General features: G+C 39.2%; 1 protein-coding gene across 2 annotated transcripts; it reads right to left on the reverse strand.

Moving 5' to 3' along the window:
- Positions 1-2,194: 2,194 nt before the first annotated feature.
- Positions 2,195-21,412, reverse strand: DDX59 (DEAD-box helicase 59). Of its 2 annotated transcripts, none has more exons than XM_004458084.5 (8): positions 21,059-21,412; positions 18,933-19,747; positions 17,724-17,891; positions 14,889-14,978; positions 8,916-9,167; positions 8,089-8,241; positions 7,262-7,390; positions 2,195-2,712 (listed from the first exon to the last, which is right to left on the reverse strand). In XM_004458084.5, the coding sequence occupies exons 2-8, from the start codon at positions 19,734-19,736 to the stop codon at positions 2,449-2,451; spliced, it is 1,860 nt and encodes a 619-aa protein (XP_004458141.1). In that variant the 5' UTR covers positions 19,737-19,747; positions 21,059-21,412; the 3' UTR covers positions 2,195-2,448. The 2 variants fall into 2 exon arrangements, with proteins under 2 accessions (XP_004458141.1, XP_004458142.1); XM_004458085.5 differs by having other exon boundaries at positions 21,069-21,275.
- Positions 21,413-22,488: the final 1,076 nt, after the last annotated feature.

Raw genomic sequence — 22,488 nt, forward strand, 5'->3', positions numbered from 1 at the left:
TATAAAAACGAAAATATTGCAGAAATGTATGCTTCCCCCACTCCCAACTCCCAAACCCCAGATAATCCTTGTTGACACGAAAGAATAAATTTATTCCCACAGACAGTATGACTCTGGGCAATAAATCCTCTTCAAGCTTCTTTTAAGGGCCTCAATTTTTTTTTAATTGCTCAAATTTACTTTTTAATTTCAAAAGTAGCTCAAATCCTATGAACTAAATATATTGTATAAAATATTGTATGATTCCATTTATATAAATGTAAATATAAATCAATTTATAAAGATGAAAAATAAAAGTAGCTCAAATCCTTTTATAAGTACTCATAAAAATACGATTAACTGAATCTGCTCAGTATATTTTGACCCACTTCTCATCCATTGTTTCCCACCTTCATCTGGGTGTTGGGGGAGGAGAGCTAGTGAAAATCACTCCTACTCCTACCCTTACAAATGTCCTCAGCTCTGGCCTCCCTCCTCCTCCTCTAGGTTGCCCATCAGTCTTTAGCCTTCCAGTGTGCCTTGGTTACAGGGCCCTGGGACCTTAATAGTTGCTTGAGCCTTATTTTCTTGAAATGAAACATATTCATCACTCACCAGTTAGCATACAAACAGAAGAGGGAAGAAAAAGGGGGAGAGCCAGAGTCCTGAAGATTCATATATTCTTTGGAAAAATCTCTGACCCTGTTTTTTCCCTTTGGGTGAAGTCAACACCAACAAAATACCTATAAAGAGGCTCTAATTAGCCTTCCCAACATGCCCCTGGGGAGCACACTGAGGATATAAAACTTGTTAAGTGTTCAAATTTGGAACATTCTCAGTATACAAATTCTCAAGCTGTAGCAGTTTGATATGGTTATGAATTTCAAAAATAGATATTGGATTATGTTTGTAATCTGGTCTGTATCTGGGCATGATTGAGTTATGATTAAGGCTTTGATTGGGCCATGTCATTAGGGCATTGACTCCCCACCCCTTGGTGGGTGGAGACTCACAGATGGCATGGCAAAGGACAGCGTTGAGGGTTTTTGATGTTGGAGTTTTCATGTTGGAGTTTGATGCTGAAGCCTTAAGCTGGAGCCCTAGGAAGTAAGGACACAGAGGAAAGAGAAGCAAGTCCCCGGAAGAAAGGAAACTTGAACCCAGAGAGAAGTAAGATGCTGGAAAGGAGGAACTCAGGAAGCCTGAATCCTCATAGCCATTGGTAGCCATCTTACTCCAACCCATGAAAATAGACTTTCACGGGAAGCGGTTATGGCTCAACAGATAGAGCATCTGCCTACCATATGGAGGGTCCATGGTTCGATACCCAGGGCCTCCTGACCTGTGTGGTGAGATGACCCACGAGCAGTGCTGCCACGCATGAGCAGTGCTGTGCCACGCAGGGGTGTCCCCCACACAGGGGTGTCCCCCACGTAGGGGTGCCCTCAGCGAAGAAGTGTGACCAGCAAGGAGAGATGCTCTGAGCAAAAGCAGCACAGCCTGCCCAGAAGTGATGCTGCACACATGGAGAGCTGATGCAGCAGGATGACGCAACAAAAAAAGCAACACAATTTCCCTGTGCCACATGACAAGAATGCAAATGGACACAGAAGAACACACAGCGAATGGACACAGAGAGCAGACAACCGGGGCGGGGGGGGGGGGGGGGGGAGGAGGAATAAATAAAAATAAATCTTTTAAAGAAAAAAAAGGAAAATAGACTTTGGTAAGGGAAGTAACTTACACTTTATGACCTGGTATCTGTAAGCTTCTACCCCAAATAAATACCCTTTATAAAAACAAAACAATTTCTGATATTTTGCATCAGCACTGCTTTGGCTGACTAATACACAAGCTAATTTGATCCTAACAGTTTTTAGAGAAATTAAAATATAGATGTATCAAAGCAAAACACCTACCTTTCCTTCTAGTATTTTAAACTATTCATTTAATTAGCAAAGCAACATTAACATAATTTGACATGATTTTGACAAGCAGTCCATATTAAATATTTTTAGAATTATGTTTGTTAAGCTGAAGAGAAAATAAACGAAAATAAAAAAAATCTATTCCATATTCTCTTTCAAAAGTAGTTCTGACTAAAGAGATAATAAAAGAATCACCTTTCTGGGTCAGACTCTTTGCCCTGAAGGTTTCTAGTTCTGACTGCAGCTCCAGGACTATTTATTAAAAAGAAAAAAGGAAAAAAAAAGACTTTGTCAGAGGGGAAAACATTTTATTTTATTTTACAATTCATTTTCTGACGTTCTTTTTAATGTATGAGAATTAAGAAAGGAAATAAATACAATCCTGCTGTACAAATTTGACATTCTATAATATTTAAAAAATCATGTTCAGTTTTTTGTTTTATGTACATGTCCCATTTACTCAAACATCACATAGAAATAATATACAGAAATTTTGCTGATCAATACACAATGAAAAAATTATTCAATGTGGTATAACAAATTATTTCTGTGAATTACTTTTATCATGTTTTCTAATAATGTCCATAAGATTAGCTCCTGTAACCAGATCACTCTGTGACTGTTTAATTTTCTGTTGTTCCTTTCTCTTCTGGTCAAGAAGGTAGGGGGAATTTAATAACTGTGGGGGAAGAATGGATCCTGTGGGTTTTACTCTTTTCACAATATCCCAGAAGTGTCTTTTTGAATTGTTATTGATGAAAGTAATTGCTGTTCCATTTTGTCCTAATCTTCCCACTCTTCCAATCTGAAATGAAATGCAAAAAATTCTCAAAATGTTCATATGCAATCTTATTGCCCCTTGAAAGAAAGCAAAGACTATTATTTAAAGAAGCTTTATGAAGATCAGCAATCATTCAGATAGCATTTTTCAAACTGTGGATAAAATATACTTGTGAAATCAATTTAGTGAGGTGCCACCTTCAGGGAGGTGCCACCACGAAATTGAAGAAAAAGGAACAATGAGAGTAATCACACATAGTAAAAGTAAGGAACGTTTGTGAAACCTGAGCTTCAGTTATGTGTGTGTGCATTTGTGTTTATGTGTGTATAGGGGAGCCATAATATCAATGTGCCGGTGGGTTAAGTAAAAAAATTGTAAAAGCCCTTGTATTACGAGCAAGAGGAATATCTGTTTTCACACATTTAAAGTTCCTTAAAAAGTAAGATAAAGGGAAGCGGATGTGGCTCAAGCAACTGGGCTCCCACCTACCACATGGGAGGTTTGTGGTTTGGTTCTTGATGCCTTCTAAAGAAGATAGCAAGCTGGTGCAATGGGCAGGCACAGCAAGCTGACACAGCAAGATGACATAACAAGAGACACAAGAAGAAAAACATAATGAGTGACACAACAAAGCAGGGAGCCAAGGTTCCTGATGCTTCCTAAAGAGGATAAATAGGATGGTGAGCTGGCATGACAGGCAGGAGCAGCAAGCTGATGCAACAAGATGAAGCAACAAGAGACACAAGGGGAAAAACATAACAAGAGACAAAACAAAGCAGGGAATGAAAGTGGCTTAAGCGATTAGTCACCTCCCTCCCATGTCAGAGGTCCTGAGTTCAGTTCCTGGTGCCTCCTAAAGAAACAAAAGAAGACCAACAGAAACAGCAAGTGCAAACAATGAGGGAGTGGGGAGAAATAAATAAGATAAATCTTTTTTAAAAAATGAGATAAAGCTATTTTATTTTTGCATAAAGTTCGTTCCCATTTTACCAGAACCAAATCGGCATAAATCTGGGGTGGTGATATGAAATAAGGAATAAAATCTTTTTATCTCTAAACATATAATAAAAACATACTGAGAAACATTTCAAAAAAAGGGGGGCACAATCATGTCAATTGCTGCTCCTTAGTTGAAATGGAGAATTTAAATCTATATTCAGGGAAACGGACTTGGCCCAGTGGTTAGGGCGTCCGTCTACCACATAGGAGGTCCATGGTTCAAACCCCGGGCCTCCTTGACCTGTGTGGAGCTGGCCCATGCACAGCACTGATGCGCGCAAGGAGTGCCCTGCCATGAGGGGTGTCCCGCGCGTAGGGAGCCCCACGCGGAGTGCGCCCGTAAGGAGAGCCGCCCAGCGCGAAAGAAAGTGCAGCCTGCCCAGGAATGGCCCCGCCCACACTTCCCGTGCTGCTGATGACAATAGAAGCGGACAAAGAAACAAGACACAGCAAATAGACACAGAGAACAGACAACCGGGGGAGGGGGGAATTAAAATAAATAAATAAATCTTTAAAAAAAATAAATAAATCTATATTCAGAAATAGTCAAATGATTCTTGCCAACATACAGGCAATTTTTTAAATTGCAAAAGAAGAAATCTGTTAAAAAAGTTGAAAGGATAGCCTCTAGGGAATGAGATTCAGGAGTGGGGAGAAGTGAGGCAAGGGAATATTGTTTTTCATTATTAACCTTTATTATTATCTTATTTAATCATTAGATTGAGTTCTAATAAAAATTAAAATATAAAAAATAACTGGAGTCCACAAAATGAGAGAAAATTTTATAAACCATCTATCTGATAAAAGACTTGCATCCAGAATATATTTAGAATGCTTACAAGTGAACAGTAAAAGACAAATAATGCACCTGAAAAATGGGCAAGTGATTTCAATAGACTTTTCTTCAAAGAAGATATACAAATGGCAGTAAGCTCACCATAATTAGCCATCAGGGGAATGTGTATCAAAACCACAATGAGCATTTTATACTCCCTAGCATAGTTATAATCAAAAAGTAAGCTAATAACAAGTGTTGATGAGGATGTGAAGAAATTGAATCCTCATACATTGCTGGTGGGAATGTGAAATAGTGAAGCTGCTTTGGAAAACAGTCTGGCAGTTCCTCAAAATGTTAAACACGGAGGTACCACACGTCCCAGCAATTCTACTCAAAATATTCATGGCAGCGTTATAAATAACTCAAAAAGTGGAAAAAACACAAATGTCCATCAACTGATGAATGGATAACATTCCATATAGTGAAATAATCCATACAATGGAATATTATTCAACAACAAAAAGGACACACTGATACATGCTACAACATGGTCAAACCTTGATAATGCTATGATGATAAAACAAGCAAGTCAGAAAAGACCACATATTGCATGATGCCATTGATATGAAATTTCTAGAGTAGGCAAATCTATGGAGACAGAAAGTAGGTTAGTGTTTGTCTAGGGCTGGAGGCCTTAGAAGGACTAGGGAGTGACTGTGAATGGGTATGGGATTTCCTTCTGAGGTGGTGAATGCATTCTAAAATTATGTGATGGTTGCACAACTCTGAATATACTAAGAAACATTTAATTGTATACTTTAAATAAGTGAATTGTAGGGTATGTGATAACTTTTGATATGTAATTTATAATGAGATATTTTATATTGAAATATAAAGCTAGTTTAAGAAAACAACTGCGGTAGTCAACAAACTCTAAAAGAGAGCTGATGTTACTACAAATACCAAATTATTTCCCCCAGAAGTTCCCCACCTCCAAAAATAAAAAGCAGTTCTTCTACTAGAAATTTATTTTAAAGATATACTGGTGCAAGAGACACAAAGAGGTAAGTATGTGGGTGTTCACTGCAGCATTTTTAATAACAAAATCCTGGAAATATTTGCTTTTCTATCAGTAAAGGAAGTGTTAAATTATGTACATCCATATAGTATGTTACCATGCAGACATTAAAATAGAACAAACCAGAATAATCAAGTAAACACACATAAGAGCTTAAACAGTGCTTGAACATATAGTAAATACTCACTTCATGTTAACATTTACTGTAAGGGAGCTATTATATGTGCTGATAAGTAAATATGTTAAAGATATCTTTAATAAAGAAAGCAAGGTAGGGAGCAGACGTAGCTCAAGTGCTTGAGCTCCTGCTTCCCATGTACGAAGTCCTGATCCCCAGTACCTCCTAAAAACAAAAAATAAACAAACAAAAAACCCAACTCTCATTGGGGAGTGGCTGTAGTTCAGTGGTTGAGTGCCTGCTTCCCATGTACGAGGCCCTAGGTTCAATCCCCGGTACCTCCTTAAAAAAAAACAAACTATAAACAGTTGGTGTGATATGGTTCCATTTATGCAAAAAGTGTAAAAGGATGCAAACATACATGTGTGTATATATATATCTATATGCATTATAGTTTCTGCATAGTTAACTGTAGGAATGACAAGGCAGATGGGAAAAGAAAGACTTTTCATTTTATATCTTTTGTTATTGGTATTATTTGTTATTACACATACATGTACCTCAGTCATTCAAACAAACAAACATACAGACACCCAGCTACAGAGCTAGAAGAGCACAGGGCTGGGGCCGTTCTGGGTATCAACAATCCCTAAGGTCTCTACGGTCGACTGCTCTATGATAGCACAGTACTCTGTGAAGAACTGAGAGCCACAAAGTTGACTGGAGATATCAAGGAAAGGTTAAATCATTATAATCAGTACACTCATTTAAGAAGAGATTCTAAAATATCTTAGAAAGATTTCCATCCAAAATTACTAAAATGAAAGTTTGAAAATAAAATACACTTCAGCTTTTTGAACAATCAACTCCTGTGGAATACCTGATTCCCTGATGTGCAGTAAATGAAGCGATTTTTTTTAAAAAAAGGAACTAAGGTATTATTAAATCTAAGTAAAAATAAAAGCGACTGTGCATTAAAAGCACTAAAAGCATTTCAGTGGGTGATTCAAGGTGATTCTGCGAACATCAGAGAAAGGCTTCACTTGAAGAGTATGTAAGTGATGCCCAAAAAGGAAGACAGGTGGCTGTCAGAGAGATAACACAGGGGCACTAAGAGAAGGCTCCATTTCTGCTGGAAAGAAGAGCTATTGTCATCTTTGGCAGCAGGGGAAAGGAACAAAACTTTTAAAGGTGAAAGACTGGAATAAATAAGGGTATGGAGAGAAGAGAAAGATGAGATTCCTTTAAAAGCAAATATTAAAGGAACAATTTTAATTTGGCCAGATATATCAATTTAAAACAATCTTTTCTAAGTTTATTTTTTTCTGATTATAAATTGTAAAAGCCAGTAATATGCTCACTGAAGAAAATAAGAAAAAAATAAAAATAAAACAAAAATCTACAAACTAAATTTTTAAAAATTAACATTTTAGATTGCTTCCATTTTTCCATATAGTTTAGATATATACATATAGTCTTTAAGAACAGTCTAGTTTACACATTTTAAATGCAAAAATATATAAAGCTTTAGCTCTGCTTTTCTACTCTATATTGACAATGCCTTACCAAAATGGTGGTAACATAAAAAAGCCCTCTTTACCTGATGCACGTACTCATCCATACTTGAAGGCATATCAAAATTGACAACCAGCTTCACACTGATCAAATCTAGGCCTCGTCCCAGGACTCCAGTGCTCACGACAACTTCATAGTCACCTTCGAGTAATCCCTTTCCAAAAAAGGAGCAAAAGTTATTATTGTAGAATTTATTTTATGTAGTTTTATGTAGTTCAGATAGCTTTACCTTTTCTCAGTGCTTACCTCCATATTGTTGCAAGATCTTAGTAGATCTGAAAAATGTATGGAGCTCAAGTTCCCCAACCCCCACTGAATTTATTCTATTAATTTACTCAGGCAAGCCTTTTCCAAAGATGAATTGTTCTGCCCCAGCCAAGCTGACCTGATTTCAGAAATGGTGGATTCAGAATTAGTAATCGATTTACCATACACTCCCCAGAGAGCAAGGCTTATTGCTCTCAAAATACAGAAGATTGAGCAAGTCACAGTCACTGTCAAGTGCTTGCCTGAAGTTCTTAGAGCCATTAAAAAAAGGATCTGCTTTAAAAATCAGCAGGGTGAGCAGATGTAGTGGTTGAATGCCTGCTTCCCACATGAGGGTCCCAGGTTTGAGCCCCGGTGTCTATAAAAAACAAACAAAACCTGACTCTCATTGAGGAGCGGTTGTAGCTCAGTGGCTGAGCACCTGCTTCCCAAGTATGAGGTCCTGGGTTCAATCCCTGGTACCTCCTAACAAAAAAAGAAAGAAAGAATAAAAAAGAAAAAATAGCCAGCAATGTGATGTCTCATGAAAATGGGGCAAAACAGGTTTTCGAGGAAAGGAAGACTAGAGAATGCTCGGTGTCAAACCTTCAATATGTTTTTCCTTTCTATTTGTGATTTCTCCGAATGTATGGACGTGCTTTTTAAACCTGTGATCTTCTGAACTGCATCACTCAACAGATCTGCTCCTAGTTTGCAGTCTACAAATACTAATACTGGAGGCTTGAAGAGTTTCTTATCCTGAAAAGTATAAAACCTATATTTAAAATATTTTATGCAATATGATTTACAATGGAAAGTTTTCTAAAAGCATTAGTACAAGATGGTTATTGATAGTTTTATATATATTATTAAGACATAATCTGTCAAAACAAGCATTTTCTTTAAAATATGCACAAACAGAAGCCAGGCATTCTATTGCCCTTTATTTCATTAGTATTGCAAAAGTAATTCATAAATTTTAAGAGCCATTAGTACAATTTTAAATATTGTTCACAAGTCAGAAAAAAAATCACATTTAACTCCATACAGTACTTTTAAGTAACTATACAGTTCACATATCATTCACTTAACAAACACCTACTTAAGTTACAGTTTAAAAATTCTATTTCCCAAGAAATATTAAACTACTATAAATTTTTGAAGGAAAACTATTATCTAAGAATAATCTTATATTTAAATGTCTTTCTATAATAAGGTAATGAAAAACCAATCCTGCATGTATACAGAATTTTTAAGATTTCACAAATAAAATATATTTGGTCTTCACAGAATTCTGAGGTAAATAAAGCAATTTATTATTAAATAATACCTACATCAAATTTCCTAAAAGTTGTATCTAAAAATCTTTCTCTTAAGAGCTGCAAAAAAATGGAAGAAATCTACAAAATAGGGTTGACTTCTTTACTACTTACATTTAAGATTTCAAATAATTTTTTCTTTTTGGCTGGTTCTTCTACCCACAGAATAATCTGGCGTACATTGGAACAAGGCAGGTTCTTTTCTCCAGTGATAATTCTCACTGGATTATGCAGAAGCTGGCTTGCCAGTTGTTCTATGTTCGTTGGAATTGTGGCTGAAACCAAAATGGTCTGACAGTCGTTAGGAATGTTTTCCAAAATGTCAAGCACTTGTTGTTGAAAGCCCATCTTTAACATGGTGTCAGCCTGAAACACAGCCGTTTTAAAGTAAGTACTACTTGACATTAAAACCCAGAGGTGCCCGAAAAAAGACAATATAATTAAGGATATAAAAAATTAAAAACTTTTACACAGAAAAATAAAATACAATGTTAAAAGAAAAAGAACCAGTTGGGTAAAATGTGTATTTATGCAAAATTATATATTGTCTAACTGTTTATGTTTGTAAAAATACACAAAGATTTTTACTATGGAATGATGATTAGTGAAAAACCATACACATCATCAACAGGGGCTTGATAAATAAGATATGGTCTATCCATACAATGGAACACTATGTTGCCCTTTATTAAGTGATATGGAATGATTGCTACACTCATTGCTGAGAGAAAAAAAAGCAAGGTACAGAACACTTCGTATGGTATTACAAAATGTTATATGTGAATACAGTGAAGAAACTTAGTTGTTACCACTAGGGAGAAAGTCTGAGGCTGCCTTGGGAGAGGCAATTTCTTATTTCATTTTATAGCTGTATTGCAATTTGATTTTTTTTTACCATGAACATCTGCTATATTTATAATAAAATATTAAGTAGGAAACATTTAATGTTGGGAGGGCTGTCACTTCTGAATATACAGCACTTCTGTATTGTTCTGTTTTTAAACAATGAACATGTATTATTACTAAGCAAATAAACTTTTTATTTAAATTAGTGCCGCTTTAAAAAAAAATAAAAGGTTAAGGTTACCTTGATTTTCATGTAAAATCCTGGTGTCTATAGTTTGGAAATGATATCTAAATACTTTAAACTAATAAAGACAGTATATTTTATTTTATTTAAATTATTTATTATTTTTTTAGAAGATTTCGGGGATTGAACTGGGACCTTACATGGGAAGCAGGTGCTCAACCACTGATCTATATCCACTCCCTGAAACAGTGTATTTTAAATGTCCACTGTGTACTCTCATTTAGATTAAAATCTGAACACTTATAATGGTATTCACTCTATGGCATTTAAGACTATAAAATAATCGTGGCTATCTGAGTTTGAATCCTGGCACCATCTATGACCTTGAGCAAGTTAATTAATGGCTCTATGACCATAGTTATTATTTCCCCTTTGTATATGGTACTTTATGGGTTGTTATGAGGATTAATGAGATTAAGTATAAGCTAAATACAACACTTAAGACAGTGCCCACACCTAAGTCTCAGCCAACAGCTCAATTATGAGACACAGAAAACACATACATTCATTGTATCTTCTAAACCTTCCCCGATTTCCTAAAAAGCCCACCATGCCCCCACTCATCTCAGTAAGTGGCCTTACTTCTGGCTAGAAGAAATAAATTTCTTCAATTCCTCTTCTCATCCAGGCTTCCTCAGACAGTAGTCTAGATTTGCTGGCTCCATTCCTCCATTTCTTAGCCTCTGCTCACCCACCAGTCCTCACCTTCTCACCTTAAAGAACTATTCTCCTTCAGGCTGTCAAGGAGTTCCCAACTACCAAATTCAACAGCTATCTTACCTTTTTTAAAAGATATATTTTTCCCCCTAATAAGAGAAGTAATATATACTCAATGTAGAAAACTTGGTAAATACAGGAAAATAAAGAACTAAACTCACCTACTATCTCCCACCGGACATCACCACCCTTACTTTCAGTCTCCTAAACACATCTTCTAAATATGTCTCGGAATCTCTCCCCTCTGTCCTTCCACCACTGCGCTGGCTCAAATCCTCTCCTTCCTCCTGTGAACAAGCCCTCTGGCTTGCAGGCTATTCTGTACATCAGAACATAAATCTAATTATAACACATTTCTTCTAGAAATGCTTTGAAGTTCCTAACTATTCTACAGGGTAAGATACAAATGGTTAAGGCCATTAACAAACTACACCAGGAGAAAAATCTCTGAGAATTATGCTATTATGGTTTTTTCAAGGTGGTAGGAATACTGGGTTTTGTTTTTTTTTCTTTCCTATATTCTAAATTATCTTTAATGTGCATGGATTACTCATATAATTTAGCAATGCAGAATTCAAACAGCAGAATGGGCCATAAATGGCATTAAAATTAGGACAAATGAGATAGAATAAAAATGTATCACACTGAGGAGTGGATGGAGCTCAGTCATTGAGTGCCAGCTTTCCATTTATGAGGTCCTGGGTTCAATCCCCAGTACCTCCTAAAAAAAAATGAGAGACAAGTATGACATGTTACAAGGATAAATATTATAATATCATTTTATGAAACTTTAAAACTTTAAGGTACGAAGCACCTTTCCCAGCACTATACATGTCCTCTTATGATGCCAGTTTTACAGATGAGCAAACTGAGACCTATTCCACAGTTACTAAGTGGTGGAACTGGGACATGGACAATCTGGCCCCAGAATCTGTGGTCGTAAACGACAAGCTACTGCTGTGTGCTAGATCATCAAGACACATGAAGAGACCCTACCTTCAAAGAACTTATGGTCTATTAAGAAAACAGATGGGTAAGCTCAATTTTACAGTATTCATATGCTTAACATACTGTATATAAAATTATACCACATAACATAATTGATCACCACCTCCTTTAAAACCTTATTTTTCTTTCCTGGTATTTTTCTGTCATGATTTTTCTCCTCCCTCACTGGCCGCTTCCTTTTTCTTTTGCTCAAGCGTTGTATGTTGGAGAGCCCCAAGAACTGGGTCCTAGCCCTCTTCTGTTCCTGTCTATATTCTCTTCCCAGCTTAACAGATTCCGTCATTCTGAATATCATGTATATGTCAAAGACCCCCAAAATCTTTTCTCCAGTCACAACTGCATTCCTGAACTCAAATGCTGAATCCAACTGCCAACTTAACATCTCTACTTGGATCTAACAGGCCCTCCTAATTTAACATGCTCAAAACAGAATTTTTTATTCCCCCCCTTCAAACCCACTCCTATTCCAGTACATATCTCAGGAAATGGTACCATCAGAAAACCAGATATCATCCTCATTTCCTCTCCTCATCATCCCACCTCTAATCCATTATCAATTCTGTCAACACTAAGGCCCAAATCCAGCTGGCCGCCACCACCAGCTTACACCTGTGTGACTGCTCCATGCCTCTCACACTACCCTCACCCAACTCCATTCTCAAGCAGCCAGAGAGATCCTACTAGAATGTAAATCAGATCTTGTGACTTGCCTGCTTAAAGTGAACACAAAGTAAAATGCAACTCTTAACCATAGCCTAAAAGGCCTACAAAGTCTCATCCTTGCCCACTTCTGGCTCCCCTCACTCTCCACGACCCTACCAAAGATCCAGTCCCTTAAGCAACTGCCCTTTTTAAAAAATTAAAGGCACAACTATTCTTTAATTTATAAATCAGCTTTACCACCTTCTTCTTCATTTCTCATATCCAATTTTCACAAGACTCATAAATTATTTCGAGTAAGTCTCAGATTTAATCCTTCTCCTTGATGCCTACCATCCCTGCCCTGTCCCTGACCCTCTTCACTTCCTGTCTGGATTCTTTAATTTTTCTTGCACCGAACAGCAGAATAAACTACGACTGGCAACATGTTACACCCCACTCAATAATTTAGAAAGCCCCATTGTCTACCACATCAAATCCAAATTCCTCTGCCTCCTTTCAAGGCCGTCGTCCTCTATAATCTGACTCCACCCTAACCACCTAGCTTTACTTCCCATTGTTTCCCAGGAAGAACTCTTCAGGCTGACTGGTCTCTTTTCTGCCCCCTCCAAAAATACACTCCAACTTGCTGATTCTGCATATGTTAGTCTCTTCACTTACTTGATACATCCTCAGAAGTTTTCTAAATCCTTTCCTATCTTTCAAGGCCTAAGTCAAATCCCATTGCCTCTGAGAAACCATTTTTCACAGTGCTGGGAAATTCACTGCCTTACTTCTCTTTCTGACCTTATTTGTCCTAAACAATTAGCATATCTTATACAGTCCCTACTATTGTACCCATAGCCTACACCAGGTCGGCAAACCATGCTTTTGGGAAAAATTTGAACCTCTACCCAATTTTGTAAATAAAGTTTCATGGAAACACAGCCACACCCACTAATTTACATATTGACTATGGCTGTAATGAGCAGTTGCAAGGGAGACCACATGTCCCTCAAAGCTAAAAATACCTTGTCTTTTATAGGAAGAGTTTGCAAACCCTTGGCTATCTCACACATTTTAGTACTTTATCTCATAAATACGGTAATGTTTTTGCCTTTATTTCAAGATCATGTTCCTTTCTTCTTTAACAAGATTTTAGCAACTTGTAGACTTGAATACTATTTAAAACTTCTCTGTCACTCCATCCAAACTATCTAGAGTTGCTGGATCTGGATCTAAAGAGTTTACTTCACTCTCAGTACATAACCAATTGTCTTGTTTACTGGGTCATTTTCCCTTGAGACCACATGGAAGGAGCTGGGACAGAGGCTGCACACAACATACACTCAAAGCGTCTGCTGAATGAATGCCTCTTTTGAATCATAACACTGAGCACAACACTGAGGTGCTCTATGAAACCCTGTTAATGGAAGAAAATAAGAAAATAAAGATGCTGTGAAGAGAAGTGAGGGTGGACAGAACCTAACTTTAAATTCTATTACAAGAATCATCTGTCAGGCTCCTAGGATGGGGAGAACCTAAGAACATGAGTTTATCAGCAAAAGGAAGCCCAGTCTTACTTTCAGGGTGTCTATAAGTCTGATCATAATCTGACACAATCAGTCCCTCCAAAAGGCCATGTTAAGAAAAAGCTGATTTAGTTTCTTTTTCTGGAGGTACCAGAGATTGAACCCAGGACCTCATACATGAGAAGCAGGTGCTCAACCACTGAACTACACCCACTCCCCACATAATATTATTTTACATTTATATAAGACTTTTCAGTTTATTGGACATTCTCACCATCCTTACTTTATCCTCACTACAGCTCTGGGCGAGTAGACTTGCTGAAGGTCTCACAGTAGGTGGAAGAAAGGTTCTTCACTGTCTTGCAGGTCTTGGGCTTTCCATACTGCCTGGTATCCTAAAGCTATTTACTGGAGCCCAAAGAAGGCAGGCCAGGCTGCCACCATTGGTCAGCAGCAGGTAGCCCACATTTCACTTCTGGGTAACATCAGCCCCTGTTCTGTCACTGCTTATGGGATGGGTATGAAGGCAGACGGGCATTGCAGGCAGGAATGGCACATGCCCAGCCTGGGCTGGCACAGGGTTCCTGTTCTCAAGCTTGTACACGTGGCGGAATATCATGAAAAAAATAACACATTCACTCCATCTTATTAAGCAAACCAAAAGCACAAAAATGGCTATATTAATTCATCAATAGAAAATCTCAACCAAGATGCATATATCACAAAGAAAAAAGAAAAGTCACCCCACCAAGCTTTATTAACTTAGAAATTTTCCGTTGATAAACTCATTTTCCACTAATTCCTTAATTTTTGCAGACAAATGGTGGCAACCATTAAATATTTTTAAAAACTTGAGATGCAGTGTTTGTTGATAGTATGTTTTCTATAAATTGGGAAAAGGGTCAGTGTAGTAGCACTAGCTCTTACCTACAGCATTACACAGGAATCAGTTTAAGATCCCCTACTGCAATTTTTAAAACTTCCTGGATTTCCCCTTCAGGGAGAAAATGCCTGAATACACAATGACATTATATAACTATTACATAACTTTCATAAATGATAGAACACTAGTAACTAATGTTTTAAAAATATCATACTTACTTCATCTACTACTACAATTTTTATACCACAGAGTTCTACAGAGCTCTGTTTTATTATATCCAGAAGTCGCCCAGGGGTTGCTATGATAACCTGAATGAAAGAAAAAAAGAAAAAAAATTTTTTTAAGGTAATATTCATTTATTATATATTAATTGAGTGGCTAATATGTGTCAGTCACTGTGCTAAATACTCAGAACTCAATGATGAATAAGGCAGACATGGTCCCTGCTCTCAGGAAATTCATAAAGGAAGAGACAGATAAAACCAATAAATACTATCAATGTGCCTTCAATTTATGCCAGGGCCTCTTAACCAGGGGTACTGGGGGTCCGTGGAAAGATTTCAGGGGGTCCATGAGCTTGAACTGAAAAAAATCAACTTCTTATCTTTATTTTCTTTGATGGTGAGTGTCATAAAACTATCTGATATTACATTCTGAGAAGGGGTCTGTGGTTTTCATCTGACTGGCAAAGGGCTCAAAAAAAGGTTAAGAACCCCTGATCTGTGCCAATACGTTTCCAGCATTTGCCATGGCCTTGCTAGTACCCATTATGGAGAGACCTATCAAGTTCTATCTAACACTTAGGCAAAAACCCTAAAGGGTTAGTGGGAATAAGCAAGGTGAGGAGTGGTCTAGATCATTCTGAGGCTGGGAGGCCAGGGAAGCTGGCATGTAGAGAGGAGGGCACAGGGTGAGACTTGAGAGCTAAGCAGGCACCAGGCCAATAAGGGCCTGGCAGGCAGCCTGACACTATCTAGCTATTATTTCATTTTTAAGTCAAGAGGTCGAGTACCATGGTTTCTAAGAATTATCTAGGCTCTTAATAGTTTTGTATTATATTCGTTGTAGTAGTTAAATGTAGGGAATTTTGGTCAAACAAACCTGGGTGGGAATAATGGCTCTAGCATTTAATAATGGTGAGAGTCTCTGTCTTCTCATTCGTAATATGGAGATAATTACTGTGAGGATTTAACTGCTGTAAGGATTAAATTAGACAGTGCCTGGCATAAAATACAGTAGAGGTACAAATGATCTAATGAATTCAAATGTATTCCTCTTTCAAATACAAATAAAGAGGACAGCAGCTTCACTAAAAATGATAAAATTTCAGTTTTAAGGATTGGTATCCACAGAACTGTAGGGTACTTCAGAAACACCATAAACATTTAAATCAATTTTAATTATTGTGAATTGAGTTTACCCCTTCTATTCCATTTTTTCCCCCTCTGCTGAATTTGAGAAGTTATAAACTTTTTAATTCTATTAGTGCTTCCCCTTAAATTAAAAAAAAAAAAAAAAAAAGAAAAAAGAACAAAGGATCTCTTCTGTTATATTCCTGACAAAGATACATAACTTTGGGGGACATTTTTCAAAGTGAGCAGAGGTAATCCTCAAAAGCATCAAGATACTGGGGGAAAAAAAAAAAGGAAAGACTGAGTAAGGAACTGGTCCAAATTAAAAAAGATAAGACAACTAAATGCAATACAAGATTCTGCAGGGCCAATGTGTGAAAGGAGTGCCGTACCACGCACGTACCACATAGGGGAGCCCCACGTGCAAGGAGTGCTCCCCATAAGGAGAGTCGCCCAGCGCGAAAGGAAGTTCAGCCTGCCCAAGAATGGCTCCGCACACACGGAGATCTGACACAGCAAGATGATGCAACAAAAAGAAACACAGGGGAAACGGACTTGGCCCAATGGTTAGGGCGTCCGTCTACCACATGGGAGGTTCACAGTTCAAACCCCAGGCCTCCTTGACCCGTGTGGAGCTGGCCATGCGCAGTGCTGATGCGCGCAAGGAGTGCTGTGCCACGCAGGGGTGTCCCGGGCGTAGGGGAGCCCCACGCGCAAGGAGTGCGCCCTGTAAGGAGAGCCGCCCAGCATGAAAGAAAGTGCAGCCTGCCTAGGAATGGTGCTGCACACACTTCCCGTGCTGCTGACGATAACAGAAGCGGACAAAGAAACAAGACGCAGCAAATAGACACAGAGAACAGACAACGGAGGGAGGGGGGGAGTTAAATTAAATAAATAAATCTTTAAAAAAAAAAAAGAAAGAAAGAAACACAGATTCCCGTGCCACTGACAACAGAAGTGGACAAAGAAGTGCATGCAGCAAATGGACACAGAGAATAGACAACTGTGGGGGGAGAGGGGGAAGGGAAGAGAAATAAAAATAAATCTTAAAAAAAAAAAAGATTCTGCACTGGATCCTATTCCTATTTAAAAATAAAAAAGTTGATGGAACAATTAGCAAACCTGAACGAAAGCTGATAAGTAAATGACAGTAATATACCAATATTAATTTCTTGATTTTATAATTATATTATGTTTATGTAGGAGAACATCCTAGATTATAGGATTCACACTCTAAAGTATTTGGGGGAGATGGGACATCATGTCAGCAACATACTTTCAAAAGGCTCAGGAGAAAAAGAAAGCTCTCTATACTATGCTTGGAGCTTTTTTAAAGTTTGAGATTATTTTTAAAAATGTCTGAAAACACTGTATGTGCCACAGAGAGCTGGTGCAGCAAGATGACGCAACAAAGAGAGGTGGAGAGGAGAGACAGTGAAAGAAGGAGCAGCCCCAGAAGATGAAGTGGCGCAAGCAATTGAATGACTCTCTCCCACACCGGAGGTCCTGAGATCCATTCCTGTTACCTCCTAAAGAGAAAGATGAGAAGAAAAAGACAAGCAGACATGGAAGAACAGACGGCAAATGGACACAGAGAGCAGACAGCGAGCACAAAAAGAACAAGGGTGGGGGAGAATATAATAAAATAAAAATTCTAAAAAATATATATATATAAAGGCATTCTATCAAATTAGTGCTCACCTTAACGTGTTGTTGCAAACGATAAAGCTGTGGGGGTAAGGGTAAGCCCCCTACCAGGAGCACTGTTTTCATACGCGGCAGGCCACTCATCAGTTCTTTAGCTTGCCTCTCTATCTGAATGGCTAGTTCTCTTGTTGGGGTAAGAATAAGTGCAGACGGAGTTTTGCTCTGCAAAGACATGAAAAACAAATCTAAAAACACCAGCAGTTAGGTCCTGCTGATCTATAAACTAAATATCTACAGTGATTCCCATTTAATGGCTTCCTATCAGCCCAAATGGATCTGAGACCAGTTCTTACCCCTTCTACTCACTGCAGATTTTTTTCCTCCAAAATCATTGTAAACTGAGCCCATTTCTTACACAGCATAATGAAAGACCAAAATTGGAGCTGGGAGAACCTTTACTGGAAGGCATCCTCATTAACCAAGTGTTTGGAAAACTGAAACTTTGTTTCAAGTTAGTTGGACACAGCAAGGAACCTTGCCTCTTCCCTCTCAGCTCTCTTGTAGATTCACTCCTTTCTCCTTCAAAGAGTTTACTTTCCTATAGATTCCCTGCCCTGCAGCTCCACTTTGGTCCTCCAGTGAGTTTTACCTATATTTTGAACACCAGTGCTTTTATTTTACTTTTCCTCACATTATATTCCACTGCTCTTTAGTTTTCCAGCTTTTCCTCCTTTTCCTTTTTGCCCACAGTTTTCATTTGTTTCCCTCCTTGCCCAATTCATGCTTAACAAGCGCACCAGAGCTTGGCAAACAGTGTAAGTAAGCTAAGGTAGTATTATTTTAAGATGAACCAAGATCACATTTAAGGGTGTATTTTTAAACTCTATACTAGGGTTTCGACTTTGGTATAAATCAGTTTCTTCAAATAAATTGAGACAAAAATTGCACCTTATCTGATCAGCAGGATTTCTACCCCAAAATCAAATGGTGATTTCTTGAAACAAAATTCATATAAAAGAAAATGTCTTGTAAGGAAAGCATTCTTTTCAGACTTTCAATGAAGAGATCTTTGCTTTAATATGATAAAGGAAAAATTCCATAAAATTATGTTTCATACAAACTATCCAAAGCAAAAACTACCGAATGCATTAGTGATTTAAGTTCTGAATATTTAGCTTCAGTTTGCACTTTTAACATAGTTAAGGATGAAACTTAGTAAATGCCATGTTTGTTTCTGAGAATAAAACGTGAACTTTAACTTACCTCAAATAAAGCTCGGATGATAACAGGAAGAAGAAAAGCAGCCGTTTTTCCTGAGCCAGTGTCAGCACTGGCCAGAACGTCCCTGCCCAGAAGCCCAACAGGAATCATCTGCATTTGGATGGGGGTTGGAACTTCATAGCCGGATTTCTTCAAGTTGTCATTTAAGGCCTCAGGAAAGCCACAATGTTCAAAGTCGATAATGGGCCTGGTGACTTCTTGCCCTTGAACTAAAATTCCTAGCTGCCGTTTAAGATTTTCAACCTGGTCTTTTTGAAGATTCATAATAAAGGGGTGCTCTCTATACACATAAAAAGTGTTAAGTGGAGACTCTGGCTTAGAATCAGCTTTTTGTGGATTGCTGAGTTTTAACGTCTCCTCCTTTTCGTTAACTTGTAGCAGATGCTTCGCTTTACACTCCAAGCTACATACATCTTCATCCGTCTTATCACAGATATACTCTCCATAACGACCACACACAACACAGACAGGTTCCCCAGGATCTGCCCAGCGCTGGGTTTTGGAAAATGACTTAACAGGCTCCTCAGAGAGACTGCTGTCCTTCACGCCCTGCTCATGCCCTGTCACATAAGTCTCCGCCAGCTGGTCAGCTGGACTGGGGAAGGGGCATGATTCCGCCCCGTGCCTGTCTGGTGTTGTGGCTTCTTTTTCAACTAAAGCATCAACTAGAACATCTCTGCCTTCGTCCAGCTGCAGGTCTTCTGCTTGTTTCACTTTCTTAGCCACACAATTTTTGCTGTCATCATTAGCATTCCTCTTGATTTTCAGAGATCTTGGAACAAACATTTTTCAATATTCTGTTGAGGAAATAAGGTATTTGATTTATGTAACCCTCAACCAAGTTCACATCTAACATTAAAGTACCACATGGTTATCCTAGAGTCAGCCTAGTGTCCCGGGGCTGTGCCTCAGAGGAAGAGAGATCTTCTGACATACCCACACCAACCTTTTCTTCCATTCACCAATTTCCTCTAATGAAAAGACAGGCGATTTTTCAGACATACCAATGGTGAACCATTGCATACCGCTTATTTAACAGTCCTTTATATCCTCTACTTTCACTTTGAAATATCAGATAGTATAGGAATATGGCATAAATCCTTCAATATACATTTTCACAAGATAGGGGAGATACTTCATAATTAAAATTGTGAATTTTGAAAAAATCAAAACCACAAGTCAGAGAAAAATACGATTTCTGTGGAACTAAAATTTAACAGCGCTTATTAAGACATTCTAAGCACAGTGCTTTACATATATTAATCTAATCCTCCAAACAACCCTATAAAGTTAGTACCTACCCACCTTACATATCTATACACGCATACATATAGATCTTACTACTATGTTATATTATGTATATTACATTATAGATACATCTTACACATGAGGAAACAGAGCCAGAGATTAACTAGTCCAAGATCATATAATTGTTAGAGCGCAATTCAAGCTCTCAAATATAGCCCCAGCTATTCACACCAAAAAGAAGTCTTTTAACTTAATAGGTTCAATAAACTGCACTGAGAATTTTTTAAAGTCTTTGTAAAATGATAGTGGTTGATAAAGAAGGTTCTACCTAATTTTGAGACTATCAAATATACCAAAAAACACTTTTTTTTTCAAGAAAAAAATCTTCGGATAAACAGAGAGATTTCATTTTCCAAAACGATTCTAACAAAAACGCTCCTAAGGGTCTAGGATTACTATCCTCTCTCTGACAATGTCGTGGGGCGGGGAGGGGGGAAGGGGGGAAAGGCTCCACGCGTGCAGGGAAGAGGACTCGGAGTCCTCAAGAGCTGAAACCGAACCCGCACGCAGCTCGGGAGACAGCGGGCGCGGTCTCCAACCCTCTCCTCCGCCCCTCGCGCGCTCCCTCCCTCGGGCGCCCGCCCCAGCCCACCCCGGACCCCCGAGGCGCGTGCACGTCACGGCGCTGCTAGGAGACGGCCCGGCAGGCGGGCGCCGCGCCTAGCTCGGGATTGAGGGCCTAGACGGAGTACGGCGTGGGGGAGGGGTCGCGGTCGCGGCCTAGCGCCCAGGGTCCCGGAGGAGGACGAGCAGTGGGACGGGAAGGAGGCCCGCGCTGCCGGGGCTCGCGGCACGCTCACCCGCGCAGACCTGGGGCGGCGTCCGCTCCCGCTCGAGGCCGACTCCCCCTTCTAGGCTCCGAGCCGGGCTTCCTGCCGACAAGCCCCGTCAGGCCTTCTAGACTGCTGCCTGGGAGGGGCAGAACGGAGCGCGGGATCCACTTCTCCGGGTTTTGCGAGCGGGCCGCATCACGCCCCGTAGGCGGCGGGGGAGGCCGGGTAGAGCTGGGCGCTGGCCGGGGGCGGGGAGGAAGGAGGGCGGGCGGGCCCGGCCAGCCCCGCGTCTCCCGCGCCCTCTTCCCGGACTGTGGCTGAGGGTAAATCTTGGACCTGGGCATTCCGCTTCGTAAAACCCGCTTCTGTGTGCGCCTGGGCAAATTTTGTATTGAGGAGCAGGTTTGGGGCTCCACTTGGAAGATTTTACGTAACCGCGTGGGCGGGAACCTTGGGAAAGCGCCAGACCTCTGGGGCAGACAGCAGGGTGGCGGGGGGGCCTGGCGCAACTGTACGAAGTGGGGAGTTAGGAGGTGAGCGGTGAGGGATGGGCCCATTGGGCCTGGAAACCGTATTCTGCATTTAGCTGGGAGAATAACTCAAAAAGCAAAAATTCCCTTGAGTAAGCTTAATGTAGCATATTTGATAAACAGTCCCTACCACACAGCAACTAACACCAAAAAGAAAATAACGCAGGTCACCTTTCTTGGTGCCGTTTCTGTTTTGCCAGCCTCTGGAACCACCTACCCAAACAGCTTGTAGTTGAGAAGTGATGGGGGTGGTGAGAAAGCAAGGTTGAGAACCTTAAGGAATATTTTCAGGTGTCTTTTTGTTGTTGGATATACAATATTTTAAAGTCTAAATGATCATTTAACAAAAACTGGGACGCCACTGCATTATCAGTGTTTAGCATGTATTTTGCTAGTTTGCTGAGAAAATGTCCAAATCAGGGTATCATGAAGAGGATGTCTTCTGTGATGCTGAACTCCTCTGTCATGTAGCAAGGCACAAGATCTGCTGGACTCTCCATTTTCTTCTGGGTTTCCTTGCTTTCAGCTTTTGGCTTCTGTGGCTTGCTTTCTTCCCTCTCTGAATTCATCCTTTTATAAAGGAATCCAGCAAGAGCATGAGGATCCACTCTGCGCCCTAACTGAAGTAACCTAATCAAATTAACTGAAATAACTTAAAAGGCTCTACTTAAAATAGGCATGTATACCCATAAGAGTGTATTAGCTTTAAGAACATTTTTCTGGGGTAAATAAAAGCTTCAAACTATAACACTTGTCTACCTGAAGTCAGAAAGTTTTTTTTTCCGGATTTTTTTTTTTTTTTTTGAGAAGTTTAAAACTTTTACCCTTCACATTTAGATCAGTAGTTATGAAATTGGTTTTGGCCTGGTAGGAAGTTTCCTTGTTTTCCAAATTGCCAGTCAGTTCAAATACCATTTATTTATTGCA

This window comes from Dasypus novemcinctus, chromosome 13 (assembly GCF_030445035.2).
Source record: "Dasypus novemcinctus isolate mDasNov1 chromosome 13, mDasNov1.1.hap2, whole genome shotgun sequence".
In the NCBI taxonomy this organism is placed as follows: Eukaryota; Metazoa; Chordata; class Mammalia; order Cingulata; family Dasypodidae; genus Dasypus; species Dasypus novemcinctus.